Source organism: Schistocerca piceifrons, chromosome 3 (assembly GCF_021461385.2).
Source record: "Schistocerca piceifrons isolate TAMUIC-IGC-003096 chromosome 3, iqSchPice1.1, whole genome shotgun sequence".
Lineage (NCBI taxonomy): Eukaryota > Metazoa > Arthropoda > Insecta > Orthoptera > Acrididae > Schistocerca > Schistocerca piceifrons.
Genome location: NC_060140.1, coordinates 87,626,929 through 87,652,323, shown reverse-complemented (window position 1 = coordinate 87,652,323; position 25,395 = coordinate 87,626,929). Strand labels below are relative to the sequence as shown.

The 25,395-nt window shown below is 42.0% G+C and overlaps 1 protein-coding gene across 2 annotated transcripts in view; it reads left to right on the top strand.

Annotated features, from left to right (window-relative positions):
• Positions 1-15,001, top strand: part of LOC124789591 (protein scarlet-like) — a 189,938-nt gene extending 174,937 nt beyond the window's left edge. The window contains exons 14-15 of one of the 2 annotated variants that reach the window (XR_007016140.1): positions 7,594-7,839; positions 13,927-15,001. Coding sequence is in view for 1 of the 2 variants with exons in the window: in XM_047257002.1 (XP_047112958.1) it covers positions 7,594-7,769 (176 nt within the window). In the remaining variant the exon portion in view is untranslated. The remainder of the gene's footprint in view (positions 1-7,593; positions 7,840-13,926) is intronic. The other variant, XM_047257002.1, reaches the window with a different exon arrangement.
• Positions 15,002-25,395: the final 10,394 nt, after the last annotated feature.

Genomic DNA, 25,395 nt, shown 5'->3' with positions numbered 1-25,395 from the left:
TAAAGGGGCCTAAATCAGTTACTGTGAGTTGCACAAAGCATAGAAACTTTATTTTCCTAAAACCCTTAATCACACATGCGCTTAAAAGCATTCAAAAACAATCAGCTGAAGGCCCGAACACAAGTTATTAAAATTTCCCTGAGGAATACACACAGCTGAAGGCTTAGTTACAAAAGTTTACATAACAACTCGGCTGAAGGCCACATACTGAACATAAAACAACTCAAGGCTTAAGGCCTGGATAATAATAAGGATTTCCAATGGGCAAAATCTCCCTATTTTTTAAAAAAATAGTTTAAGCGAGAATCTTCAAAGTTTTAATTTAAGACACCTGAAAACCTAATCTTAACATAAAAACAAACTATTTAATAGACGGCTGAAGGCCTCGCACAGTACTTGGGACTAGAAGAAAATCACACTCTAACAACGACAGAACAGCGGTGCTCAGAAGTGCTCCAAGGGTCAGCCTGAGGAGATAACTCCCCTAAGTTTAGCTGAGACAGGCAGCCAAAAGCCAGATTAAATAATCGGACGGCAAACCGACGCAGAGACGGCTGAAGGAGACCAACAACCTAATCAAACCCCTTTCCGCCCGACCAACGGCACGACAACGGAAAATATCAGCGAGGACGAAGATAAAAGCAGCACAACGTCTTCAAAATTGGCGTTTAAGCACAGCCAAGGGACAATAACCACTTAAATATATGAACAACACCAAAGGCTGTCGAACTACACGCCGTGCCGGACAGCATCCACACGGCGAAGAAACACACACTCGCTCCTCCGTCCCAACGGACCGACTGCCTACTCCACTACGCAGACAGCATTCATAACTTCTCAGTGCAAATCACAGAAGCTTCACACAGTTCCACGTCAACACTTGGACCAAGGACTCCGACAATCCTAAAGCCAATCACTGTGGAACAACAAGGAGAAATCACAAGTCGACACACACTGACTTTCCATAAGCGATCGGCAACTAAATACATCTACATCTACATCCATACTCCGCAAGCCACCTGACAGTGTGTGGCGGAGGGTACCTTGAGTACCTCTATCGGTTCTCCCTTCTATACCAGTCTCGTATTGTTCGTGGAAAGAAGGATTGTCTGTATGCCTCTGTGTGGGCTCTAATCTCTCTGATTTTATCCTCATGGTCTCTTCGCGAGATATACGTAGGAGGGAGCAATATACTGCTTGACTCCTCGGTGAAGGTATGTTCTCGAAACTTCAACAAAAGCCCGTACCAAGCTACTGAGCGTCTCTCCTGCAGAGTCTTCCACTGGCGTTTATCTATCATCTCCGTAACGCTTTCGCGATTACTAAATGATCCTGTAACGAAGCGCGCTGCTCTCCGTTGGATCTTCTCTATCTCTTCTATCAACCCTATATGGTACTGATCCCTCACTGCTGAGCAGTATTCAAGCAGCGGGCGAACAAGTGTACTGTAACCTATTTCCTTTGTTTTAACATTGCGTTTCCTTAGGATTCTTCCAATGAATCTCAGTCTGGCATCTGCTTTACCGACGATCAACTTTATATGATCATTCCATTTTAAATCAGTCCTAATGCGTACTCCCAGATAATTTATGGCATTAACTGCTTCCAGTTGGTGACCTCGTATATTGTAACTAAATGATAAGGGATCTTTCTGTTTTCGCAGCACATTACACTTGTCTACATTGAGATTCAATTGCCATTCCATGCACTGTGCGTCAATTCGCTGCAGATCCTGCATTTCAGTACAATTTTCCATTGTTACAACCTCTCGATATACCACAGCATCATCCGCAAGAGGCCTCAGTGAACTTCCGATGTCATCCACAAGGTCATTTAAGTATATTGTGAATAGCAACGGTCCTACGACACTCCCCCGCGGCACACCTGAAATCACTCTTACTTCGGAAGACTTCTCTCCATTGAGAATGACATGCTGCGTTCTGTTATCTAGGAACTCTTCAATCCAATCACACAATTGGTCTGATAGTCCATATGCTCTTACTTTGTTCATTAAATACACGTCGTCTGATGACACGACCGACCGTACGACCAACCAAGGTCGTCCCCACTCAAGTTGTGTTTATTCCGGCAACGGCCGGGATAGTCATGGCTATCCGGAGCTCACTGCAGGTCCATCCCGACTCCCTTGATGTCCGTTCGGAACTCGGAGACACGGCGACCCGGGCACACTGGCTCGGACCCAACCATGCAGAGGTAACACTTCCCCATTGGCCACCCGACATCTCTGGACAAGGAAGGAACCGACCCACGACCGGCAAGATGACCAACTGACGAGGCCCAGAAACGGCAAAAGACCAAAAACAAGTCGTCCTATGAGGCGACCGACCGACCGACCAACCAACGGTCGTTCCCGCTCCAGGCTCCTCCCGTCGGACAGTGCATGTGTGTCGGCAGCGGTCACTGGCGCTGCGTCCCCACTCAACTCCGACAGAGGACGGTCAGGAAATACTAACAGTCGCTCCAGAGATAATACGACAGTGCACTTATCGATAAGCGTCGCTGCTGCCACTCAAGCAAACCAGCAACTTAGTGACGCCAGTAAATCGAATAAGAAATGAGACGGCAGCACCGCAAAGACAAGATGTTAAACAATAAACGGTACGAACACGAGCCGCACACGTACCATGCGATGGACCTCATCAGCCAAAATTTTCGCGTAATCCTTGGTAGCAATCCTGTCTCCAGAGTAACCGTGGCGCCCATGGAATACCATGACATGGCTGCCCGAATAATCACCGAACCCCTGCCATGTTTCACTCTTGGGACTTAAACTCAAGCGGAAGTTGGAAACAGTATGGAACACACTCATCCGATCAAATGAGATTCTCCCATTTCTTCGTGGCCTCGGCACAACGTCACGGGCATTTGCGCCGCTGATGAATGGTTTGGAATTCCACCTCGCCCCGGAATTCCGTCCTTTCGGAGCTTCCTTCGTGTTGCTTTGGCGCTGACAGGGTTTGTGAGTACGACATGGAGTTCTGCAGTGACTTCTGCAGGTGTAATCCATTTATAATTTACTCACAATGACCTTCAATGATCTTCTGTCACCATCACACAAGACGCACTCTCGTCCACGTTGTGACTTAGCAGATGATATTTTTACGCTTTTCCTGTATGTGGTATAAATCTCCGATACCGAGACTCTTGAAACATCGAACACTTCGACTTCCTTGGTTACGGAAGACCCACCTTGCGAGCAAGAACGATTTGCCCAAGCTCTAAGAGGGCGATTCGGAAAGTAAGGAGTGATAGGTCGCGAAATGGAAACCACAGTGAAAATCAAAACTGTTTTATTTGCAGCAGTTAGCTACAACTTTCAGCTACTTATCTCCATAGTCGCCGATCCGACTTAGACGTTTGTCATAGCGTTGTACCAACTTTCCAGTACCCTCGTTATAGAAGGCAGCCGCCAGTGCTTTCCGCCAATTCTCTACGTTGGCCTACAGCTCGTTGTCTGTACCAAATTGTTGTCTTCACAACCAGCGGTTCACGTGAGCAGAGATGAAACTCCAAGGGAGACAATTACTGGCTGTATTGTGGGTAGTCAAACATTTCCAGCTCAAAACGATGTAGGAGCATCTTTATTGCCCCTGCAGAATGCGGCTGAGAATTGTCTTGAAGAAGAAACCGTACGACAGTTATGTAATGTTGACTGCATAGCTTTAGGCGAAATTTCTCACCAGGCCTTCGTACTTGGTGGGACACACTATTGTTCTAAGTATCTTTTTGTGCTCAGAACTAAAAAGAACGACGTAACGCAATCTACGGGCATACTAGAGACACTGCCCAACACATCTGTGCAAAACCCCATCGGATTTTCACTGTGGTTTCCATTTCGCGACGATCGTTCCCTACTTTCCAATAACTAGCACACTCTAAGCTACGCATATTGCTGTTCTGACCACGAGTGTCTCTTGAAAAGTATTGAGGACATTGCACATGTGACGTTCGTGGTCAATTACAGAGCGCAACACGCAGCCTTGGTTAGCGTCTGTATTTATATTCAAGCATGTATCTCTCGCGTAATTTCCATATTTTTGTCCAACGCTTTTACTTTGTAGAATCAAGTGTTTCTATAGGTACTTATATGTGAAAATTTTTGAAACTTATTTGTTGCTTATAAAACGTTTGATGATTTAATTAAGGTCACACAGTACATAATTGTGCAACGTGTATACTGGGACGGTGTGCCACACGCCAGATTAGTGTTCTGCTAGGTGCTGGTTTCAGGCAGAACGTTTTGTTACTCTTACAAATATTAAAACCTTTCAGAATAACATTCAGAACCGTTTCAACTAAAGCCCTGCTCCCACTTGGATCAACCCATAAACTCTTCCAAGTGTATTTGGTATCACTTTGAACCTCTTCTAAGAACAAAGATAACCACAAATCTACTACAAGAGAAAATGATTTGAAAATAATTAGAATAAATAATGAGATACATCTCCTAACAAAATGGTTCAAATGGCTCCGAGCAGTATGGGACTTAACTTCTGAGGTCATCAGTCCCCTAGAACTTAGAACTACTTAAACCTGACTAACCTAAGGACATCACACACATCCATGCCCGAGGCAGGATTCGAACCTTCGACCGTAGCGTCGCGCGGTTCCAGACTGTAGCGCCTAGAACCGCTCGGCCACCCCGACTGGCATCTCCTAACATTACAGGCAAATTATCATACATACAAAACAAAGGCTGAAAAGAAACAACTACCAAATGACCAAGTAAATATGACTAACAACTCACTGTTTACACTGATTGATCATATAATAGACAGAAATCGCAAAAAATTATTACAATCTGATTCTTCTCCTAAGTAAATACAGGAAAATATAATAATAATAGTTATTATTATTATTATTATTAAGGATAAATAAATGAATAGAAAATAGTAATAAAAATAAAATAAATAATTTTTATTTTATAAAAAAATCTTTCCCTCTCTAATTCACACACACACACACACACACATTCATAAAAGAGTTGAATGCAGAAAACTGAGAATGTTGGTAACAGAAAAACAAATGAAACTCTGTATTAAAAAGATGGCAGTTACAGTGATGTGTGACGCAAACAGTGAACTGAAAGTGAACTGTAAGATGTCCACGAGGTTGCCAGAGGAGAAAAAGCAGTTTGCTTAGATTCAGTGAATTAGAAGTTACCTGCAAGAACCTTTCCATTTCACAAAAAAGTTAAGGAACTGTTTTCAAATCTATAACCTAGATGTTAAACCATAACCTATGTATAAAAAATGGATAAATCATGTAATATTTCAGGACACCCGCTGAAGATGCCTTCTAAAAAAGGCGAAACGCGTCTGGGTGCATAAATACAAATAAAAATTTCGTTGTGGAGCACCCAAAAAAGGCATTTTCTTTGAAACAAAAACAACTGAAATTTACATACAGCTGCTGCGAAAATGGCCTCTACAAGAAACGTGTTAAAATAAATGACCCTTGCTGAATAGTAGACCGCTGCTCTTAATCACCAAAATATGATATGCATGTTGTAGACCTGTTGCGCAGTTAAATATATGGTAGGTTTGCTTATCAACGCTACGGTTGCGTTGACATAGTTTTCTACTGCTGTCGCTTAGCATGTATCCTCTTCATGTCAGCATAACCTCTGAATCCCACATCATGCCACAACCCACCTTACACTCATATCTAAACAACCTGCTGAAATTCTTTCCTTCCTTCCTCCATCCATTCAACTACAGTTTTCGGCAACGACTCACGTCGTTATACGTGCCCAAACATTTTGTATCTTCAACCATTACCTCCTTATAATGTCTTTCGTGCACTCATTGAAGAGCGTACTCGACCTTCACTCGCTCTTTCCATCTGATCTTCGACAGTCACCTGTAACACAACATTTCAAAGGTTTATAAGGTTACTACGGTTAACACAGCTACTGAGTGACTGATCAGAGTCAACATTGATACTATTCATTGGGGAATCACGTACAATCGTAACCCTGGTTTGGAACAGACGAGACGTCAAGTACAATATTTGACATTCATCGCTCTGAATCAAACTTTAAGCTCCAGTTGGTCAACAACTCCAAATAATTTTTCGAGGTCCAGTCGCGACGCGATGAACTGGTGGGCGTACGGCAGCTGCCGAGAATAGTTGCTGGTTTGTGTCCATTGCCGCTCGTCGTAATTAGAAGGTTCGGCTTCTGCTGAGCAGCTGGACCCTACGTCTGACTCACCAGTCGACCATCTCTCGTCGGACTGTGAAGCCGACAGAGCAACTCTCTATTTACGACCACGTTACTGGTGTTGGGCGGCAAAATTGTAGCCCTCTGCTGACCAGACTGGAACTACGGCATTAGCCGTCCGTCGTCACGCTACTTGTCGCCTGCTGAGCACGCAACCCAAATGACACTACTGAACTGCGTGGAGCCTCTGTGCTCCGTGGCATACAGCACGTTTCTGTCTTCTTATACAGCGATCATTTACGTTTTGCAGTTCTTGTCACTACATATTTGTTACTTGTTATTGCAATTCAATCTAACATTTAACTGTCCATCAGTCCATCACCATCGCACAGTATACCTCACATTTTTACCTTTTTGTATATAATTAGTCACTACGCACCCAGCTTAATCCCGGTTCATCGCCCCTACGTCACTAGCGAATTGTATCCTGCTGATATTCTGTCCGTGCAAACAACTGGCACCCTGAGACTTTCCTTTATTTCTCTCACTGTCGCTTCCGTATACAAGGTAAATATAAGTGAATAGGTATGCCGCGGAGCAGTAGCCAAACTATCAAACTCAAACAGATATCTACAAAATTATCGTTGGTGGACATGACATATTATTCTTATAGCATTTCGTGGGCAATGAAACATAAGTTACCCAGATAGTTATTGTATTTGCTATTATTGAATGAAAATACGCGAATTATATTCACTTACTGATTTTATTTTAGGAGTTTGAAGATGTATTTTTTCCAGTTTAAATTTTCATAAATATCGACATCTAAGTATTTGAAGTTACCACCCTAGATATTGTCTGCTCAACATACGTCACATTTATCGTGAGTGCAATACAATTCAATAATGCTTTTAAGAACACTACTTACCGTTTCTTCTGTTGATGTATGCATGTTAGCATTGATTGTGAACAATGGGTAATCCTGCTTGTAAGATGGAAGATCGTTTACATACACGTACGAGAAAAAATAGTGGACTTAACACTGAACTTTGTGGAACACCACGCAAATGATTTCCACCCATGGATAAGAATCTCTGCTAATAGTGGAAGAATTATGAAGTACATTTTTCTGCATTCTGTTGAATACATATAGCGCTCGTTAGCCATTTGTTGGCCACCCCAAATTTTTTTGAAACTTCAGTTTACCTAGGAAAATATTGCTATTCACACCGTCAAATATCTTATGTGGGTACCAAAAAATACCAACCAGTGCTATTTTCTAATAAAAAAAACTTGCAAAAGTGATGACTGGAAGCGTTAAGTAGCAACAGAGCAACTCTTCTGAAGTTCAAATTCTGATGCAAACAGTTGATGAAACGTGTAGTGCTGATCTTGGGCGCTGCCAACAGCTTGCGATGGAGCGCCGGAGGGCGTGCCCTGCCTGAGGTCGGGCCGCGAGGTGCTGGACAAGTACAACTTCTCGGCGGACCGCCTCTCCAGCGACCTGGCGTGCATGGCCGGGCTGTGGGGCGGCTTCCACCTGCTGGCCATCGTCTGCCTCTGGGTGCGCGTCCGTTCCAACTGACCGCCGTGCTGAGGCGCTGGTGGAAAAACGGACTGCCTACGACGGTCAGTGCTACACTGTTACAATATCGGTATGTAATAGAGATCTAGTTCACATTAAACGTAGATATCTAAAAAATGTAAACATCATATCGCATTTTTGGTTCGGGTATCCCAGGGGGGAGGGTCTAAGTGGATCTGGACGTCATAGCCTGTAGTATTTACCACTATTTTGAAACTCTTTGACACAAAATGTATAATCGATACTGAAACGAAACTTTATCAAAACAGCTGGCGAAGAGTTCTCGGGCTTCCAGCCGGGTGGCGGTGTCTTCAAACTGCGACGTTTCAACGAGTGACACACTCATCATCTTCTGGCCAAGTGCCGAGACTTTGCGGATGCCGGTCCCTTTATACCTGCAGTGTGCCCCCCACCACCTGGCTGCGGGAGGCTGGGTCCAGAGGAGCCGGCGGGCGGGGAGGAGGGGGAAGCGGGTGCGCCGTTCGTGTCTCCGTCAGAGCATTCTGATCGCGTCTCGTGAGCTGGACGGTTCTTGTTGCGTTCCTGGCGTATTGCGGCTAATGCTGGATTCCAGGCCGCGCTCAGTTGGTAGCCTCCGTCCCTGTTCACAAGATTCTCGTGGACCCGTATTTCTATTGATTCTTTAATGACGCTATCCCAATAGCTCCCGGCTCGGCACAGCACCCTGGTGTTTTCGAAATCAAAGGTGTGGTTTTCTTTGATGCTATGTTCAGCTATAGCAGATTTCTCTATCTGTCCAAGTCGAACATGCCTGATGTGTTCCTCGCACCTTTTAGAGATGCAGCGCTGCGTTTGACCAATGTACTACACACCACATTCGCAGGCGATGTTGTATATACCAGGCGTGTTTAGTTTGAGTGGGTCTTTAGCTGAACCCAGCAGCTCTTTCGTCTTCGGCGGTGGTCGGAAGACGGTATTTATGTTTGATTTTCTTAATAGCCTCCCGATTTTGGCTGATGTGGGCTCGAAATATGGAAGAAAGGCGATTCTCTTGTTAACTTCCTCTTCCTCTTCCTGAAATTTGTCAGCCTGTCTCCTCTTGAAGGCCCTGCCAATCTGTGTTTCACTGTACCCGTTTTTCCGAAATACCTCTGAGAGGCTTTCTACATTCACATTTATCAAAACAATTAGCATATTGTGACCCGTATGTGAAACAAAATTAAAATCTCTTCACTTAAAACTTCCGGGCTGATTGGCCGTGGTCGAAGTATAAAACTGTGTCCTGACGTTTCGTCTCCGACTGCGGGAGACATCGTCGGAGGTAAAGCGGCGAACTGCGAAGAGAACTCGAGGAAGCGCTGATTATATAAGCAGTACAGAGGGCGCCACAGTCGATCACGTGGCGTCGGCTATGAGATTGTCTCTGGTGGTGCCCTCTGTACTGCCTATATAATCAGCGCTTCCTCGAGTTCTCTTCGCAGTTCGCCGCTTTACCTCCGAGGATGTCTCCCGCAGTCGGAGACGAAACGTCAGGAGACAATTTTATACTTGGACTACGGCCAATCAGCCCGGAAGTTTTAAGTAAAGACAATACCGGCCGTGAAAGTTTACATTGTATGATCAAAATTAAAATCTGTTGAATACATATTGGATTCATTATTGATTTTTATCCTACTCGCTAAATTAGGTGCAATTTTTATTTTAGGAACTCTGTACTTCAACATTATTCAAAAAAAATTTATTCTTTTAATTATTAACTTGTTGAAATAGTAACAGAGGAACATTTACCGATTTGTTGTTTTGTGTATTTAAAAAATAAAGGTTTTTAAGAGTCAGTTTTTCCTCCGAATAATTTAAGATCATACGACAATCTCCCGCTTAAAATACTCAGTACAGTTGAATAATGTGATCCTGCCTCGGGCATGGATGGGTGTGATGTCCTTAGGTTAGTTAGGTTTAAGTAGTTCTAAGTTCTGGGGGACTGATGACCTCAGAAGTCCCATAGTGCTCAGAGCCATTTGAACCATTTGAATAGCGTGGTTCACTGTGTAGGCAAGCACTACGTTATTATTAATTCAAAATGTTTCTGTAGCTTTAATGGGATAATGATACTTACGTATGCAAAAACGTTCATTACGAAAAACTGAAACTAAAGACTTGGATGTTATTTGTTTCTCAATGATTTCTCAAAACATTCCAACTCCATAATTTTGTTTATTCGGGAGGACGACGATTCAATCCCGCGTCCGGCCTTCCTGATTTAGGTTTTCCGTGATTTCCCTAAATCGCTCCAGGCAAATGCCGGGATGGTTCCTTTGAAAGGGCGTGGCCTACTTTCTTCCCCGTCGTTCCCTAATCCGATGAGACCGATGACCTCGCTGTCTGGTCTCCTCCCCTAAACAACCCAACCCATCATCTTGTTGATTCTTTCATCTTATTTAGTTTTCTGCCTTTTCTTGGCCATTCTGGCCTCCTTTATACTTTCAACAGTTTCTTCAGTTTCAACTACATCATGCCTGTCCACTCGTGGCAGCTCACTTTTCATGTTGTCCCCAATTTTGACGCCTAGTCTGCTCATGGTCTGCAGTCGGCTTGTCACTCCATCATTAAAACATACTGTGGCATCCATCACACCAATCTGAAAAACTAACTTGACAAATGTAAACTCAAGTCATCTACAGAAAGGTCGATTACAATAGGTCGCTATTCATAGTACAATCCATACGTTTTTCAAGGATGTTACACAAACCAGTTGCTACAGAAATAGCGGCGCCAAAATTAAATAACGAGACGCTGTAGGCAAGGCTAAATGTTTGACATTAGTGTGACAGGTGCCTCATTCACACCCCGCTTCTGCTTTAGAATGGCATTTGGAAACAAAAATAATAAGATACTGTAGATAAAGCATATATTACAGTACTGGCCATTAAAATTGCTACACCACGAAGATGACGTGCTACAGACGCGAAATTTAACCAACAGGAAGAAGATGCTGTGATATGCAATTGATTAGCTTTTGCCCTTAATCGGACAGGTAGGTTAGAAAATTTAAAAAGGGAAATGGATAGGTTAAAGTTAGATATAGTGGGAATTAGTGAAGCTCGGTGACAGGAGGAACGACACTTTTGGTCAGGTGAATACAGGGTTATAAATACAAAATCAAATAGGGGTAATGCAGGAGTAGGTTTAAAAATGAATAAAAAAATAGGAGTGCGGGTAAACTACTACAAACAGCATAGTGAACGCATTATTGTGGCCAAGATAGACACGAAGCCCACGCCTACCACAGTAGTACAAGTTTGTATGCCAACTAGCTCTGCAGATGATGAAGAAATTGATGAAACGTATGATGAGATAAAAGAAATTATTCAGGTAGTGAAGGGAGACGAAAATTTAATAGTCATGGGTGATCGGAATTCGTCAGTAGGAAAAGGGAGAGAAGGAAGCGTAGTAGGTGAATATGGATTGGGGGGAAGAAATGAAAGAGGAAGCCGCCTGGCAGAATTTTGCACAGAGCATAACTTAATCATAGCTAATGCTTGGTTCAAGAATAATGAAAGAAGGTTGTATACATGGAAGAGGCCTGGAGATACTCGAAGGTTTCAGATAGATTATATAATGGTAAGACAGAGATTTAGGAACCAGGTTTTAAACTGTAAGACATTTGCAGGGGCAGATGTGGACTCTGACCACAACGAACGAAAAATAAAAAATTGTTTTCAATTAGATTTAATTAAGCCCCCATGCAAGGTATATCTCACTAGGGGTAAGATAGATACTGCCTACAGGAAAATTAAAGAGACCTTTGGAGAAAAGCGAACTACTTGCATGAATATCAAGAGCTCAGATGGAAACCCAGTTCTAAACAAAGAAGGGAAAACAGAAAGGTGGAAGGAGTATATAGAGGGTCTACACAAGGGCGATGTACTTGAGGACAATTTTATGGAAATGGAAGAGGATTTACATGAAGATGAAATAGGAGATACGATACTGCGTGAAGAGTTTGACAGAGCACTGAAAGACCTAAGTCGAAACAAGGCCCCAGGAGTGGACAACATTCCATTAGAACTACTGAGAGCCTTGGGGAAGCCAGGCCTGACAAAACTCTATCAGCTGGTGAGCAAGATGTATGAGACAGGCGAAATACCCTCAGACTTCAAGAAGAATATAATAATTCCAATCCCAAAGAAAGCAGGTGTTGGCAGATGTGAAAATTACCTATCAGTTTAATAAGTCACAGCTCCAAAATACTAACACGAATTCTTTACAGACGAATGGAAAAACTGGTAGAAGCCGACCTCGGGGAAGATCAGTTTGGATTCCGTAGAAATATTGGAACACGTGAGGCAATACTGACCTTACGACTTATCTTAGAAGAAAGATTAAGGAAAGGCAAACCTACGTTCCTAGCATTTGTAGACTTAGAAAAAGCATTTGATAATGTTGACTGGAATACTCTCTTTCAAATTGTGAAGGTGGCAGGGGTAAAATACAGGTAGCGAAAGGCTATTTGCAATTTGTACAGAAACCAGATGACAGTTATAAGAGTCGAGGGACATGAAAGGGAAGCAGTGGTTAGGAAGGGAGTGAGACAGGGTTGTAGCCTCTCCCCGGTGTTATTCCATCTCCATATTGAGCAAGCAGTAAAGGAAACAAAAGAAAAATTCGGAGTAGGTATTAAAATACATGGAGAAGAAATAAAAACTTTGAGGTTCGCCGATGACATTGTGACTCTGTCAGAGACAGCAAAGGACTTGGAAGAGCAGTTGAACGGAATGGACAGTGTCTTGAAAGGAAGATATAAGATGAACATCAACAAAAGCAAAACGAGGATAATGCAATGTAGTCGATGAAGTCGGGTGATGCTGAGGGAATTAGATTAGAAAATGAGACACTTAAAGTAGTGAAGGAGTTTTTCTATTCGGGGAGCAAAATAACTGATGATGGTCTAAGTAGAGAGGATATAAAATGTAGACTGGCAATGGCAAGGAAAGCGTTTCTGAAGAGGAGAAATTTGTTAATATCGAGTATAGATTTAAGCGTCAGGAAGTCGTTTCTGAAAGTATTTGTATGGAGTGTAGCCATGTATGGAAGTGAAACATGGACAATAAATAGTTTGCACAAGAAGAGAATAGAGGCTTTTGAAATGTGGTGCTACAGAAGAATGCTGAAGATTAGATGGGTAGACTGCATAACTAATGAGGAGGTATTGAATAGAATTGGGGAGAAGAGACATTTGTGGCACAACTTGACAAGAAGGTGGGATCGGTTGGTAGGACATGTTCTGTGGCATCCATGGATCACAAATTCAGTATGGGAGGGCAGCTTGGAGGGTAAAAATCGTAGAGTCCGAAAACAAAGGAAGTAGGTTACAGTACACTTGTTCGCCCACTGCTTCAATACTGCTCACCGGTGTGGGAATCGTACCAGATAGGGTTGATAGAAGATATAGAGAAGATCCAACGGAGAGCAGCTCGCTTCGTTACAGGATCATTTAGTAATCGCGAAAGCGTTACGGACATGATAGATAAAGTCCAGTGGAAGGCTCTGCAAGAGAGACGCTCAGTAGCTCGGTACGGGCTTTTGTTCAAGATTCGAGAACATACCTTCACTGAGGAGTCAAGCTGTATATTGCTCCCTCGTACATATATCTCGCGAAGAGACCATGAGGATAAAATCAGAGAGATTGGAGCCCACACTGAGGCATACCAACGATTTTTCTTTCCACGAACACCACGAGACTGGAATAGAAGGGAGAACGGAGAGAGGTACTCAAGGTACCCTCCGCCACACACTGTCAGGCGGCTTGCCGAGTATGGATGTAGATGTAGATATAGTTTGTAACTAACTTACGTTATTTTGATATAGTTCAATAATTGTCACCATGGACGCGGCTGCCGTCGGTCGCTAAGCGACCGTACCTACGTTGGGCTGCGCAGTGCTCTGGATGAAAATAACACGTTAAATGCTGAACCATGATAACACGTTACATGTTGAAAACGGAGCGAAAGTTATAGCCCTTAACGTCGGAAAAGTTCCGTGCATATGACAACAAAATTTGCGTTAGAGAAGGAATACAGTTAGAGGATAAAACAGTAAAATGTAAACAATAGTTAATAGTACATTACACGCGTGATAATTGCTACAGATAGTCGGTATATGTGCAACAATTCCACTCTTACGGTCACGTTCGCAGGTTCACATGCGCCGTTCCTACTTCGCCTCTCGTGGTTGCCACACTGCTCGCGGTTGTGGTCTGCCACGCAGAAGACAGCGTCTGGAACCGCCATCTTCGACTACAGACTGTGACATATGTGCGAAATTCTACGACAGGGGCATCTCGAGCTGTGGTCCGAGTACTCATCCAACAAAAAGGGATCATTCCTTTACTGTTGCCATGCTTGCAGACAATGGTTGCTCTGAGCTTTAATACCAGAGGCACCCATCGATAAAAGGAGTATTAGTATAAAAACGCTTGTGAGGTACCACGAAATATTACAAATTTGATCTCTCTATTAACTCCTGGTCATACTTGTTTAAACATGAACTATTTTAGCCAAATGCAACAGATACGACTGCGGCGTAACGTATTAAGCTATACAACTCTGACATATCTGCTTCATGTAGATGAAAGAAATGTTAGATTTTTATAGAGAAAAGAGACTGTTATTTATTGCCACCAACAAGTAAGTTATATGGAGATTTTCGTCTCATACAGCGCCTGTTATTTATTGCCACTAACAAGTAAGTTATATGGAGATTTTCGTCTCATACAGTGCTAAAGAAATTTTTGGGAAATGATTTGGAGAAAATGTGAGCCTGATTATTCATTATATTTTCGTGTGTGTAATTTTATGACGCCATTATAATATAAAATAAAATAAATCTGTTCCAGGTATCAGTTGATACCACTTTCAAACCCACGGAAGTGCAATATACAATTAATTAAACATCTGTCTTGGTGAAGCATTTCATCTTTAAAAGAGACACAAACTTTCAGGCGGTGACTCATCTGACACGCTGCAAGAAAAGAAAACCAATTTTTAGATTCATATCTGCTAGATAATTTGTTGTCAGACAATACAAATGCTCAGTGACTGTGACATCGTTATTCACGGGGTTAACTGCTCCCGAAATTAATTTTGTTGACATTTATGTCCTACACATGAAGAGGGACCGAATATAAGACAAGAATTTGGAGGATTTAACAAGTAATAAGTTTCCTCATATCAAGTGAAATCTACAGCTTGCAATTTGCGAAAAGTAGTAGATGTTTTGAGCAGCTTCATTTTCCATCACAATGTATTCCAGAACTTCCAAAATTTCACAGTCCAGTTGTAGCTTCTGCATCACGATATAACTTTGGCATTAAATTTTAATTGATTCAAATGCATTTTTTCTGTAGCGTCACAGATGTAAAAGTAAATTTCAACGACAGTTTTTGGAATCAACTACAGAATTTGTTCTTGTTTGCATGTTATGTAAATATCTGTATTGAATACAACAAATTAGAATTTTTATATAGCTTGTACATTGTATAAAAGCCATCGGTTTCTTAATTGCTGACTATCAAGTAGTACACACCTTTTTCGTGAATTTCAGTATTTTGTACATTGGAATAATCACTTAAAGTAATCATATGGGCGCCCCTGGTGTAGATTATTGTTATTAACTAAAACCTAGCAAGAAATGAAATTCACGGTGTACATTTACGACACTAAAAAGAGCCCAAATCATTTTGGTTACAATGAATACAAACCACTATCATAAATTATGATTGTACAGCAGAAAAGAGCGCCCTAAGGTCCTTCAAACCACAACGAGTAGTAGAAGGACCAGGGTCATTTGTGGGGATAAAACCATCATCTTACGCTGCTCATAGAGTTTGTTCGATTCCTTTGCTGTTGTTGTGACAGATAGCAAAAATCTAAAGAAACGTGAAGCTGCCTCCATGTTGTAACAAGTTGCGTAATGGTGTGAGTTATTTCAATTATATTACTATTAACGAAGTGACACTACATTTACGCTTACGAGGAGTCGTACCAGACACGCGTATAATGTGCAGCACGGTCTTTCACACAGATGACACGGTCGACGCATCATATGTAGGACTCCATGAAACAACGCAGTAATCCTGAGCCATGACCGCCCAACATCGGGTGTGGTAAGTGCAGAATCCGACCACCCTCCAGTGCTTTCCAGAAGCTTCTGCATTATCCTTCCTGCATGTTGCGACACTGTTCAGTGTTCATTTGTTGTATACACAAACAGTTTGAAATCAAGAAAGACGTATTTTTGTGTTAATTGGTTTTCAAGTGAATGTGAATGCTAGAAGCTGTGTCAGCGACTATTATGAACATAGATTCCATTAATGTAATTATGGAACTATGGACAGAATGAGCAATGTGATTACAATACTTTTTACTGAAAAAAAGAACTACTGTTTACGAGTGTAGAGACAGTATTACATTGTCTCCTCGCTACTAGTTACAAAACAGCCTTATTTACTTTTATAAAGTAGTTATTTTATACAGTGGTGATACTGTATCCTTCTATCCTAAAATGAACGAAACGTATCTTTTGAAATTATGGTCTTTTTTATACAGGGTGAGTCACCTAACATTACCGCTGGATATATTTCGTAAACCACATCAAATACTGACGAATCGATTCCACAGACCGAACGTGAGGAGAGGGGCTAGTGTAATTGGTTAATACAAACCATAAAAAAATGCACGGAAGTATGTTTTTTAACACAAACCTACGTTTTTTTGTTAGCACATCTGAACATATAAACAAATACGTAATCAGCGCCGTTTGTTGCATTGTAAAATGTTAACTACATCCGGAGATATTGTAACCTAAAGTCGACGCTTGAGTACCACTCCTCCGCTGTTCGATCGTGTGTATCGGAGAGCACCGAATTACGTAGGGAACCAAAGGGAACGGTGATGGACCTTAGGTACAGAAGAGACTGGAACAGCACATTACGTCCATATGCTAACACCTTTTTATTGGTCTTTTTCACTGACGCACATGTACATTACCATGAGGGGTGAGGTACACGTACACACGTGGTTTCTGTTTTCAATTACGTAGTGGAATAGAGTGTGTCCCGACATGTCAGGCCAATAGATGTTCAATGTGGTGGCCATCATTTGCTGCACACAATTGCAATCTCTGGCGTAATGAATGTCGTACACGCCGCAGTACATCTGGTGTAATGTCGCCGCAGGCTGCCACAATACGTTGTTTCATATCCTCTGGGGTTGTAGGCACATGACGGTACACATTCTCCTTTAACGTACCCCACAGAAAGAAGTCCAGAGGTGTAAGATCAGGATAACGGGCTGGCCAATTTATGCGTCCTCCACGTCCTGTGAAACGCCCGTCGAACATCGTGTGCCGGCCGCGGTGGCCGTGCGGTTCTAGGCGCTTCAGTCCGGGACCGCGGGACTGCTACGGTCTCAGGTTCGAACCCTGCCTCGGGCATGGATGTATGTGGTGTCCTCAGGTTAGTTAGCTTTAAGTAGTTCTAAGTTCTAGGGGACTGATAACTGATGACCTAAGAAGTTAAGTCCCATAGTGCTCAGAGCCATTTGAACCATTTTGAAGATCCTGTCAAGGGTCAGACTAGTGCAATTGCGGAATGTGCAGGTGCACCATCATGCTGATACCACATACGTCGACACGTTTCCAGTGGGACATTTTCGAGCAACGTTAGCAGATGATTATGTAGAAACGCGATGTATGTTGCAGCTGTTTGGGCCCCTGCAATGAAGTGAGGACTAATGAGGTGGTCGCCAATGATTCCGCACCATACATTTACAGTCCACGTCGCTCTACCTGTCTGAGCCAGCGAGGATTGTCCACGGATCAGTAATGCATGTTCCGTAGATTCACTGCCCCGTGGTTTGTGAAACCCGCTTCATCGATAAACAGGTAGAACTGCAACGCATTCTCTGTTAATGCGCATCGACAGAATTGCACTCGATGATTGAAGTCATCACCATGTAATTGCTGATGAAGCGACACATGAAACGGGTGAAAGCGGTGACGATGCAGTATGCGCATGACACTACTTTGACTCAGTTCACCGGCTCTCGCAATGTCCCGTGTACTCATGTGTGGGTTCATGGCAACACCAGCTAACACATAAACTGCACCCGCTTCTCCTGTGACGGGCCTGTTATGGACCCGTTTGCGTGCTACGACCATACCTGTTGCATACAGTTGGCGGTAGATGTTTTGCAATGTGCGGCACGTTGGATGCTCTCTGTCCGGGTACCGTTCTGTATACACCCTGCAGGCTTCAGCTGCATTTCGTCGACACTCGCCGTAGATGAGTATCATCTCAGCCTTTTCAGAGTTCGAATACACCATGGTCACAGTTCCTACAACACTACACTATCACAGACGTCTGCTAACACGGTGTACTACAGTTGGTCTGCGTGCGGAGACGAATGCAGAATAACAATAGCAGCAAGCGCTACATGCGGACACTGCGACAGCTAGACCAAACCACAACAGTGCACTACAGCCGCACTCGTAAACACGGTCGTCATCGTAAACATGTCCCTGCAGATGCTGCTCGCCGACCGTGGCCCGTGTTTGTTACAACACGCAACTGAACGTCGGAGGTTTCAAGCGTCAACTTTAGGTTACAATATCTCCGGATGTAATTAACATTTTACAATGCAACAAACGGCACTGATTACGTATTTGTTTATACGTTCAGATGTGCTAACAAAACTAACGTGGTTCCATTTAAAAAACCGTAGGTTTGTGTTAAAAAACATACTTCCGTGCATTTTTTTTTTTTGGTTTGTATTAAACAATTACACTAGCCCCTCTCCTCACGTTCGGTCTGTGGAATCGGTTCGTCAGTATTTGATGTGGTTTGCGAAATACATCCAGCGGTAACGTTAGGTGACTCACCCTGTATATTAAATAAAGCAACAGTTTCATAGAGAGCATGAACAAACTCTTAAAAAGAAAGGGACTGCATGTTTTCAACTTCTGAATATAACCAGACGATTCATAGCCCCGCTGTTTTAATTTTTTCCAACACTATCTGCAATTTCTATTACAAAAGAAAAATCGCAAGTTCTAATCAGATAAATATTCCTCAGTCATTTTCAGTTTACTGTACACATTAGAGGACTACCCAACACCTTCAATTTTAGGCATACACTGTTCTCTCTTACATTAACTAATAAGTGACTCCATGACATCAGTAACTTATTTAGTAACACACGTATGGGAATTAATGGTGGTACCAACAGTATTTTTAAACGTTTTATGTACTTCTTCTTTCACACTTTTATTTATTAAAAACCATGTAGTTTAAGAATTTTTAGCCTTTCAAACAGCATCAGTGATCTGAAACTAATATGTATGATTAACACAGTATTATTCGCTGTTACATCCATCTCTACAGCTGTTTGTGTGTTTCGCAAGCCATGTATTGTGGATGCGTCATGCTAACATTACCAATTTTCAGTACTATTCATCTCACGTATGGTGCGACAGAAAAAGGGTTGTTTTATAGCTTCGTTCGCACACTTACCCCAATTGTCTCATTCTCATAGTACCTAATGGTACACGGTGGGAACAGCAGGATGGTTTCTCACTCTTCCCTGGCGATGGTTCTCTAATTTTTCATGAGAACGAAGTGCTCCTTCGTTGCACTGTCGGAGAAAACAATACAATGAGAAAGAGTATAAATCAATGAATTGAATATTATATTAGCCAATCCATTAAATATGTGCACTTCTTACAATCAAGTGTCTTACTCAACGCAGATGACTCTTGAACAGAATAGGCATCAATGGCTAAGCAAGCCACTAATAATGATAGACAGTTAGTTAGTTAATAACATTTTCCGTAGATCATTCATGTGATTCTTTTATCAAAATTATGTGGAACGAGTCAGTTCATGGGATGTGTATACTTGACTGGTATTAACATTAATGAACCTATCATTTTTAACTCTAGTCATTTAAGTACACTTAAAAACTAGTTTTTTTACGAGCTACCAGTTTTTAAACAGATTTTTGTCCACGGAATATAAGTTGTTGTTCTGGAGAAATCATTTCAGGTTAAATTTGAAATTTTCCTTGCCATGTGTCAGACATTTAATACAGACATTTAATATTATGGGGCAACTAATCAACGATTTTTGTTTCTGCATATTTAACTCTTTTCTGATCAACTGACAGCTTCAACAATCGCTAATAAAGATCATGTGTTGTAGGTATGGACCTCACTGTTCTCAGATTGTGATGGATTATTTGTAATGAATTTCATTAGCAAATGTATGTATTATGACCACACAGTTAAAATGCCTAGTCCTTGATGAGGTATCTACATGGCATCTATGGGTGAACAGCATGTATTATTCTTACTTTTCGCTTTGGTACAATCAGTACTTTCTTTCTCGGTGGTGAATTATAGCAGAAAATTATTCCATAACACATTACGGACTAGCAATATGGAAAATGTGTTAAGAGGTTACTTCGTTTGTTTCAAAGATTAGCAGTTACACGAAGAGCAAAAGCAACTGAAGCTCAGTAGTACGCTTCTTTCAGTTCAAGTTTTCATCAATATGTACACCCAAAAATTTGGAGAATTCTACCATATTTACCGAATCCTGTTCATGTGTTGCATTAATTACTGGTGTGCCTCTATCTCTTGTACAAAACTGAATATAATGAGTGTTTTCAAAATTTAAATAGAGTTCTTTTTCTGATAACCACTTACCTATTATTTGGAAAACATTATTTAAAACCTCTTCTTGTGTTTTCTCTCTAATGTGATTTATTATAACGCTAACATTATCTGCAAAAGTACTAATGTCTAAGTGTTAAGTAGAAGGTCATTAAGACATATGAGAAACAAGGGTGAATAATGTGGGGCTCCCTTTGTGATTTCTCCCAAGTTATTAACATTTTCTGCCCTTCCAACAATTTTCAAGTTATTAACTCTAAATTTTTCATCCAATTTATCAAGTATTGTCGAAGCCATCTGTTTAAATCCACCAATCCCATGAAACTTGAGTTTTTCTAAGGGAGCAAATGATCTACACAATCTAACCCCTCGGAAAGATCACAAAAAATACTACTGGTGATAATTACCAGTGAACACTTTTACTCTTTGATAAATGAATATATAAACAGCATTCTCCGTCGAGCAACCCTTCTGAGATCCAAATTGTGATATTCTAAGTAAATTGTTTCTACTTAAGTGTGAGACAGATCTTGAGTACATTACTTTTTCGAGCATTTTGGAAAATGTTGTCAGTGAAGAAATTGGACGACAATTATTTGAATCTTTCTTGTCACGTCTTTTTATGGAGAGGTTTAACAGTTGCATATTTTAACCTGTCTGGTGAAACTCCCTGTACCCATGAGATTATGTATGCCACTAAAGACATTACTTAGTAACTTGTAACAACTTTTCATCATTATCTTCGAAATTCCATCAATGCCACGTGACCTTTGGTTTTATAATTTTTATAATAAATTTTGTGAAGTAACTTTTTAGTATATTGTCTTGTTTCTTCGGCTGAACGAATTAATACTACTTTTACCGTTACATTTAGAAAGTGATTCCTAAAAGTACTTGCTAAGTTTAATTGCTTCAGTATCTTGTACACTGACTTGCTGTTCTGTCTTCCATTTGACAGTATCCCACATAGTTTTAGTCTTATTAACTGTATAATTAATTTCTGACAGGATGTCCACACTTCAAGACATTTTAATGACTTTCCTTAAAATATTACACTATTTTTGAAGCATGCAAGTTATGTAAGATCTTAAATTATTATGGCCTTCTTATGAATTCCTCTCTTCCTCATACATGTGGTTTTAATTCCCTCAGTTATCCATGGTTTATTTTTTTTTTACTGGATCTTCTGGATAGCTTCGTTGGTATTCTGCAGTAACAACTCGCAAGCGCACGTTTCTAGATGCTGATCAACAAAAATTTTGTTTCACATTTTTGACTTTGCGTCCAACTTTTACATGTGTTACAACGCCTTAAAAAAGAACAAAAGAACTAAGGAAGTATTCGTTAAACATAAGGTAATATCTAAATCAGTGAAGGTAGCAGCCATGTTCAAATACTTTATGTTGTGGACTGGCAAGACAGCCAATCTACAGTGACGGGTAACCGAAAGGCACGCGCTTAAACTCACGCAGGCTGGCGTGAGGTCTGAAACAGGATACGTAATGACTGCTATAAAGAAAAGTACGTAGCTGCTGGAATACTTAACTTTAATCCACAATTGGTGAACATTGGTCTTGTTACTGTACATGCTTCATTAGATACATAGCAAAGGATAAATGGCGCCTTGCTATCTAGACCTGCCGTGTGGCGGCGCTCGGTCTGCAATCACTGATAGTGGCGACACGCGGGTCCGTCGTATACTAGTGGACTGCGGCCGATTTAAAGGCTACCACCTAGCAAGTATGGTGTCTGGCGGTGACACCACACTTTAAATGCCCGAAATATTCTGAAAATAGTTGACGATTATCCCAGCTCTAACTTATCAGGTTTTCTTGTGCTTTGCTTTGTAGTTTACTAACAGGTACATCAATGAGACGCAATTCATTTACCCCACTTCCAGATTCTTTGTCTGACCAGTACGACATTTAACGTAATTTCTACATAAACACATCATGTTCTAACAAAAGGAAATCTTTAATGTCTCTCTAAAAGCTTTCTGCCTATTCAAATACATTAATACTATGTGTGTCCTCTGTAAGACACTAGCATCTAAATGATTATTCACGAAATTATTCTTCCCTAGTTCCATGACAAATGATATTCCTTGAAATGACGGTGCTTGGTTGGTTTTCTCTTGAGGACTGAACAAAGGAAAGTAGAAAACTATTTCCTACCTCTTGTGATTTCCATTTTTACTCGAATTGTGATGACTAGAGATGTTTTCGTCGTCTTTCCGTTTCCATTTCTTCCCCTGAGTTTCTGGTGTCTCTTACTAATTTACGGTCTTTTTCCTGAGCGCTATAGGCTGGTGGAATAAGATACGAGTTCATAGCTTTTTTGTGGCTCTTTTTTAATGTTAGTAACTACCTCTATCCTGTGTGGATAGTATCGCTAACGCTACAACTAAATAGAAATCTGCTACTGTCGGAGCGGAGTTATTTACTTACCTTTGCGAACTAACTTTACTAACTGGTATTGTCGTGATATCAACAGTCCTCTTCTCCACATATTGTGTTCCATGAAATTCCCCGCACCCTCCACCCCTTGCCCCCGCGCCTCAGTCGCAGACGGCCAACGTGATGGATCTAACACAAGTTTGTCAGTTTCTGAACGAACAAACTGCTACCCTACTGAAAACGGTACAACATGGGAGCTGGCAAAATTTGCGGTTTTGTGCCGATGCAGTGGAACTGCTTGGACATAGCCTTTCTTTCCATACGTGTAACACGTTGCTCTACGTGGTGGGCAATCTTGTCCTTTACGGAGAGCAAAACATCTATGGCAAGAGTTCACTAATTCGCAGGCCTGTTTACGAAGCTACCTGGCTGTCCTCGCGGCTGTGTTCACGCTCCCTGTGGCTGCTTGGGGCGGTCGCGAACAAGGGGCGCCTCGACTTACTTATCGGCGGCCGTGGCACTCGAATCGTATTGCTCTAAGATTTGCAATACTTGGTGAAGTGATGGATCAGAGTACTTTAAGATCTGTCCCCGTATTCTACTATATGGGACATTGAATGTTATTGCATCCCGTATCGTGAAATCACTGTAAAGTTTCCCACAACTACACTTAAATTTAAGCCGACTGTTGTGGCCGAGCGGTTCTAGGCGCTTCATTCCGGAACCGCGCTGCTGCTACGGTCGCAGGTTCGAATCCTGCCTCGGGCGTGGATGTGTGTGGTGTCCTTAGGTTAGTTAGGTTTAAGTAGTTCTAAGTTGTAGGGGACTGATGACCTCATATGTTAAGTCCCATAGTGCTCAGAGCCATTTGAACCGTTTTTGAACTTAAATTTACACTTCCTAGTCATGCCTGTTAATTCTGTGTGCCACTGGCGGTACGTCTGTTCCGGAATCTTCTGCAAGCGAAAGAACTGATATCTAGCCTCAACTACTTGGACTTGCTGGTCGTAGTAATGAGTTAATGTAGCTATTATTTGCTCGTAGCTGAGTACGTTGGGAAACGCAGTTGGGAATAGTTTTTCTGCTCAAAAATGGTTCAAATGGCTCTGAGCACTATGGGACTTAACGTCTGAGGTGATCAGTCTCCTAGAACTTAGAACTACTTAAACCTAACTAACCTAAGGAAATCACACACAGCCATGTCCGAGGCAGGATTCGAACCTGCGACGTAGCGGTCGCGCGGTTCCACACTGCAGCGCCTAGAACCGCTCCCCCACAGCGGCCGATAGTTTTTCTATGAACCTGAACACTGGGGAAGTCGCAATCGAAAGGAAGTATTGTAGCTTTACAGTACCTTAAACACGATGAACTTGACAATGTGCTTGCTACTGAGTCACGTATTCGAGCCATTACTCCTCTGTTTCCTTAAATTGCAGGAACTTTGGTATACTGGCCATCGGCACTTGTTGGGCTGGTTGGGTGGTGAGTTGTGGTTCTACGGCCGACACAGTTTGTGCAGCCAGTAGTTGTTGTACCGTTTTCAGTAGGGTAGCAGTTTGTTGGTTCTGAAACTGACAAACTTGTGTTAGATCCATCACGCTGGCCGTCTGCGACTGAGGCGCGGGGGCAAGGGGTGGAGGGTGCGGGGGAATTTATGGTTTACAAGGAATTTATGGTGTACAAGCAAAACCTGTGAAAAGAGAAACTACATTAGTTCTGCAGCTCGTCTTTTGGAATACATACAAGACCATAACAGCAAATTAGCAATTAGAAACGAACATCCCTACAAACTAAAACACAAGAGAAACAAACAAAATCTTCAGCCAAGTTGATTAACTTCGATTGCCACTGAATTATCCTCGTCGCCACTGTAATGTCCTTGTCGCCACAGTGGAGTGTTTACCCTAAGAAAGCAAGGGGGAGGATGTATGGGTGGCTAGTATCCACTTGCTACACACAAATGCACATGTGGATTAATATGGTTCTTTATTTACATGACCTGGATACTAAACTTTAATAGAGTCCATGTGCTGTGGTACAAGCTCGTCAGTAATAGTCCTCTTGCAGACAGTATCGGTATTCTCGCAATTAGAAACTTTAGTTTCATTGCTAGTCCCGCTGTTCTGGTCGCTCTGCACTATTGTAGCCTGTTACTAAGCAAGGCCGCTCTGTGAGTGATTGATAGAAGCCAAACTAGAATGAGTCAGTGATTTAGTGCGCTCAGCAGCTGCGGCCCAAATACTTCCTCTCCACAGGACGTTGGCGGCGTGTTGCTAGTCGGTGTGTCTCTGGCCTATCTCTTGATAGGCGCGATAGATCCAGCACCTACTATCGATCTTCACGCTACATCTTTGCCAACCGGTTTGATGGCGACAGCTTACGCCAGCACACCTGTAACAACTTGTTCTCGGAAGATCACACACATTTTGGCAATACCTATCTGGAGCGATATTTCCACAGATCGTAGCTCACTGTTTAGATGCACTGGAGAATGGGGGCATGTTACTTGGACATCGCAGTGGAGGACTATTCTTTAAAAC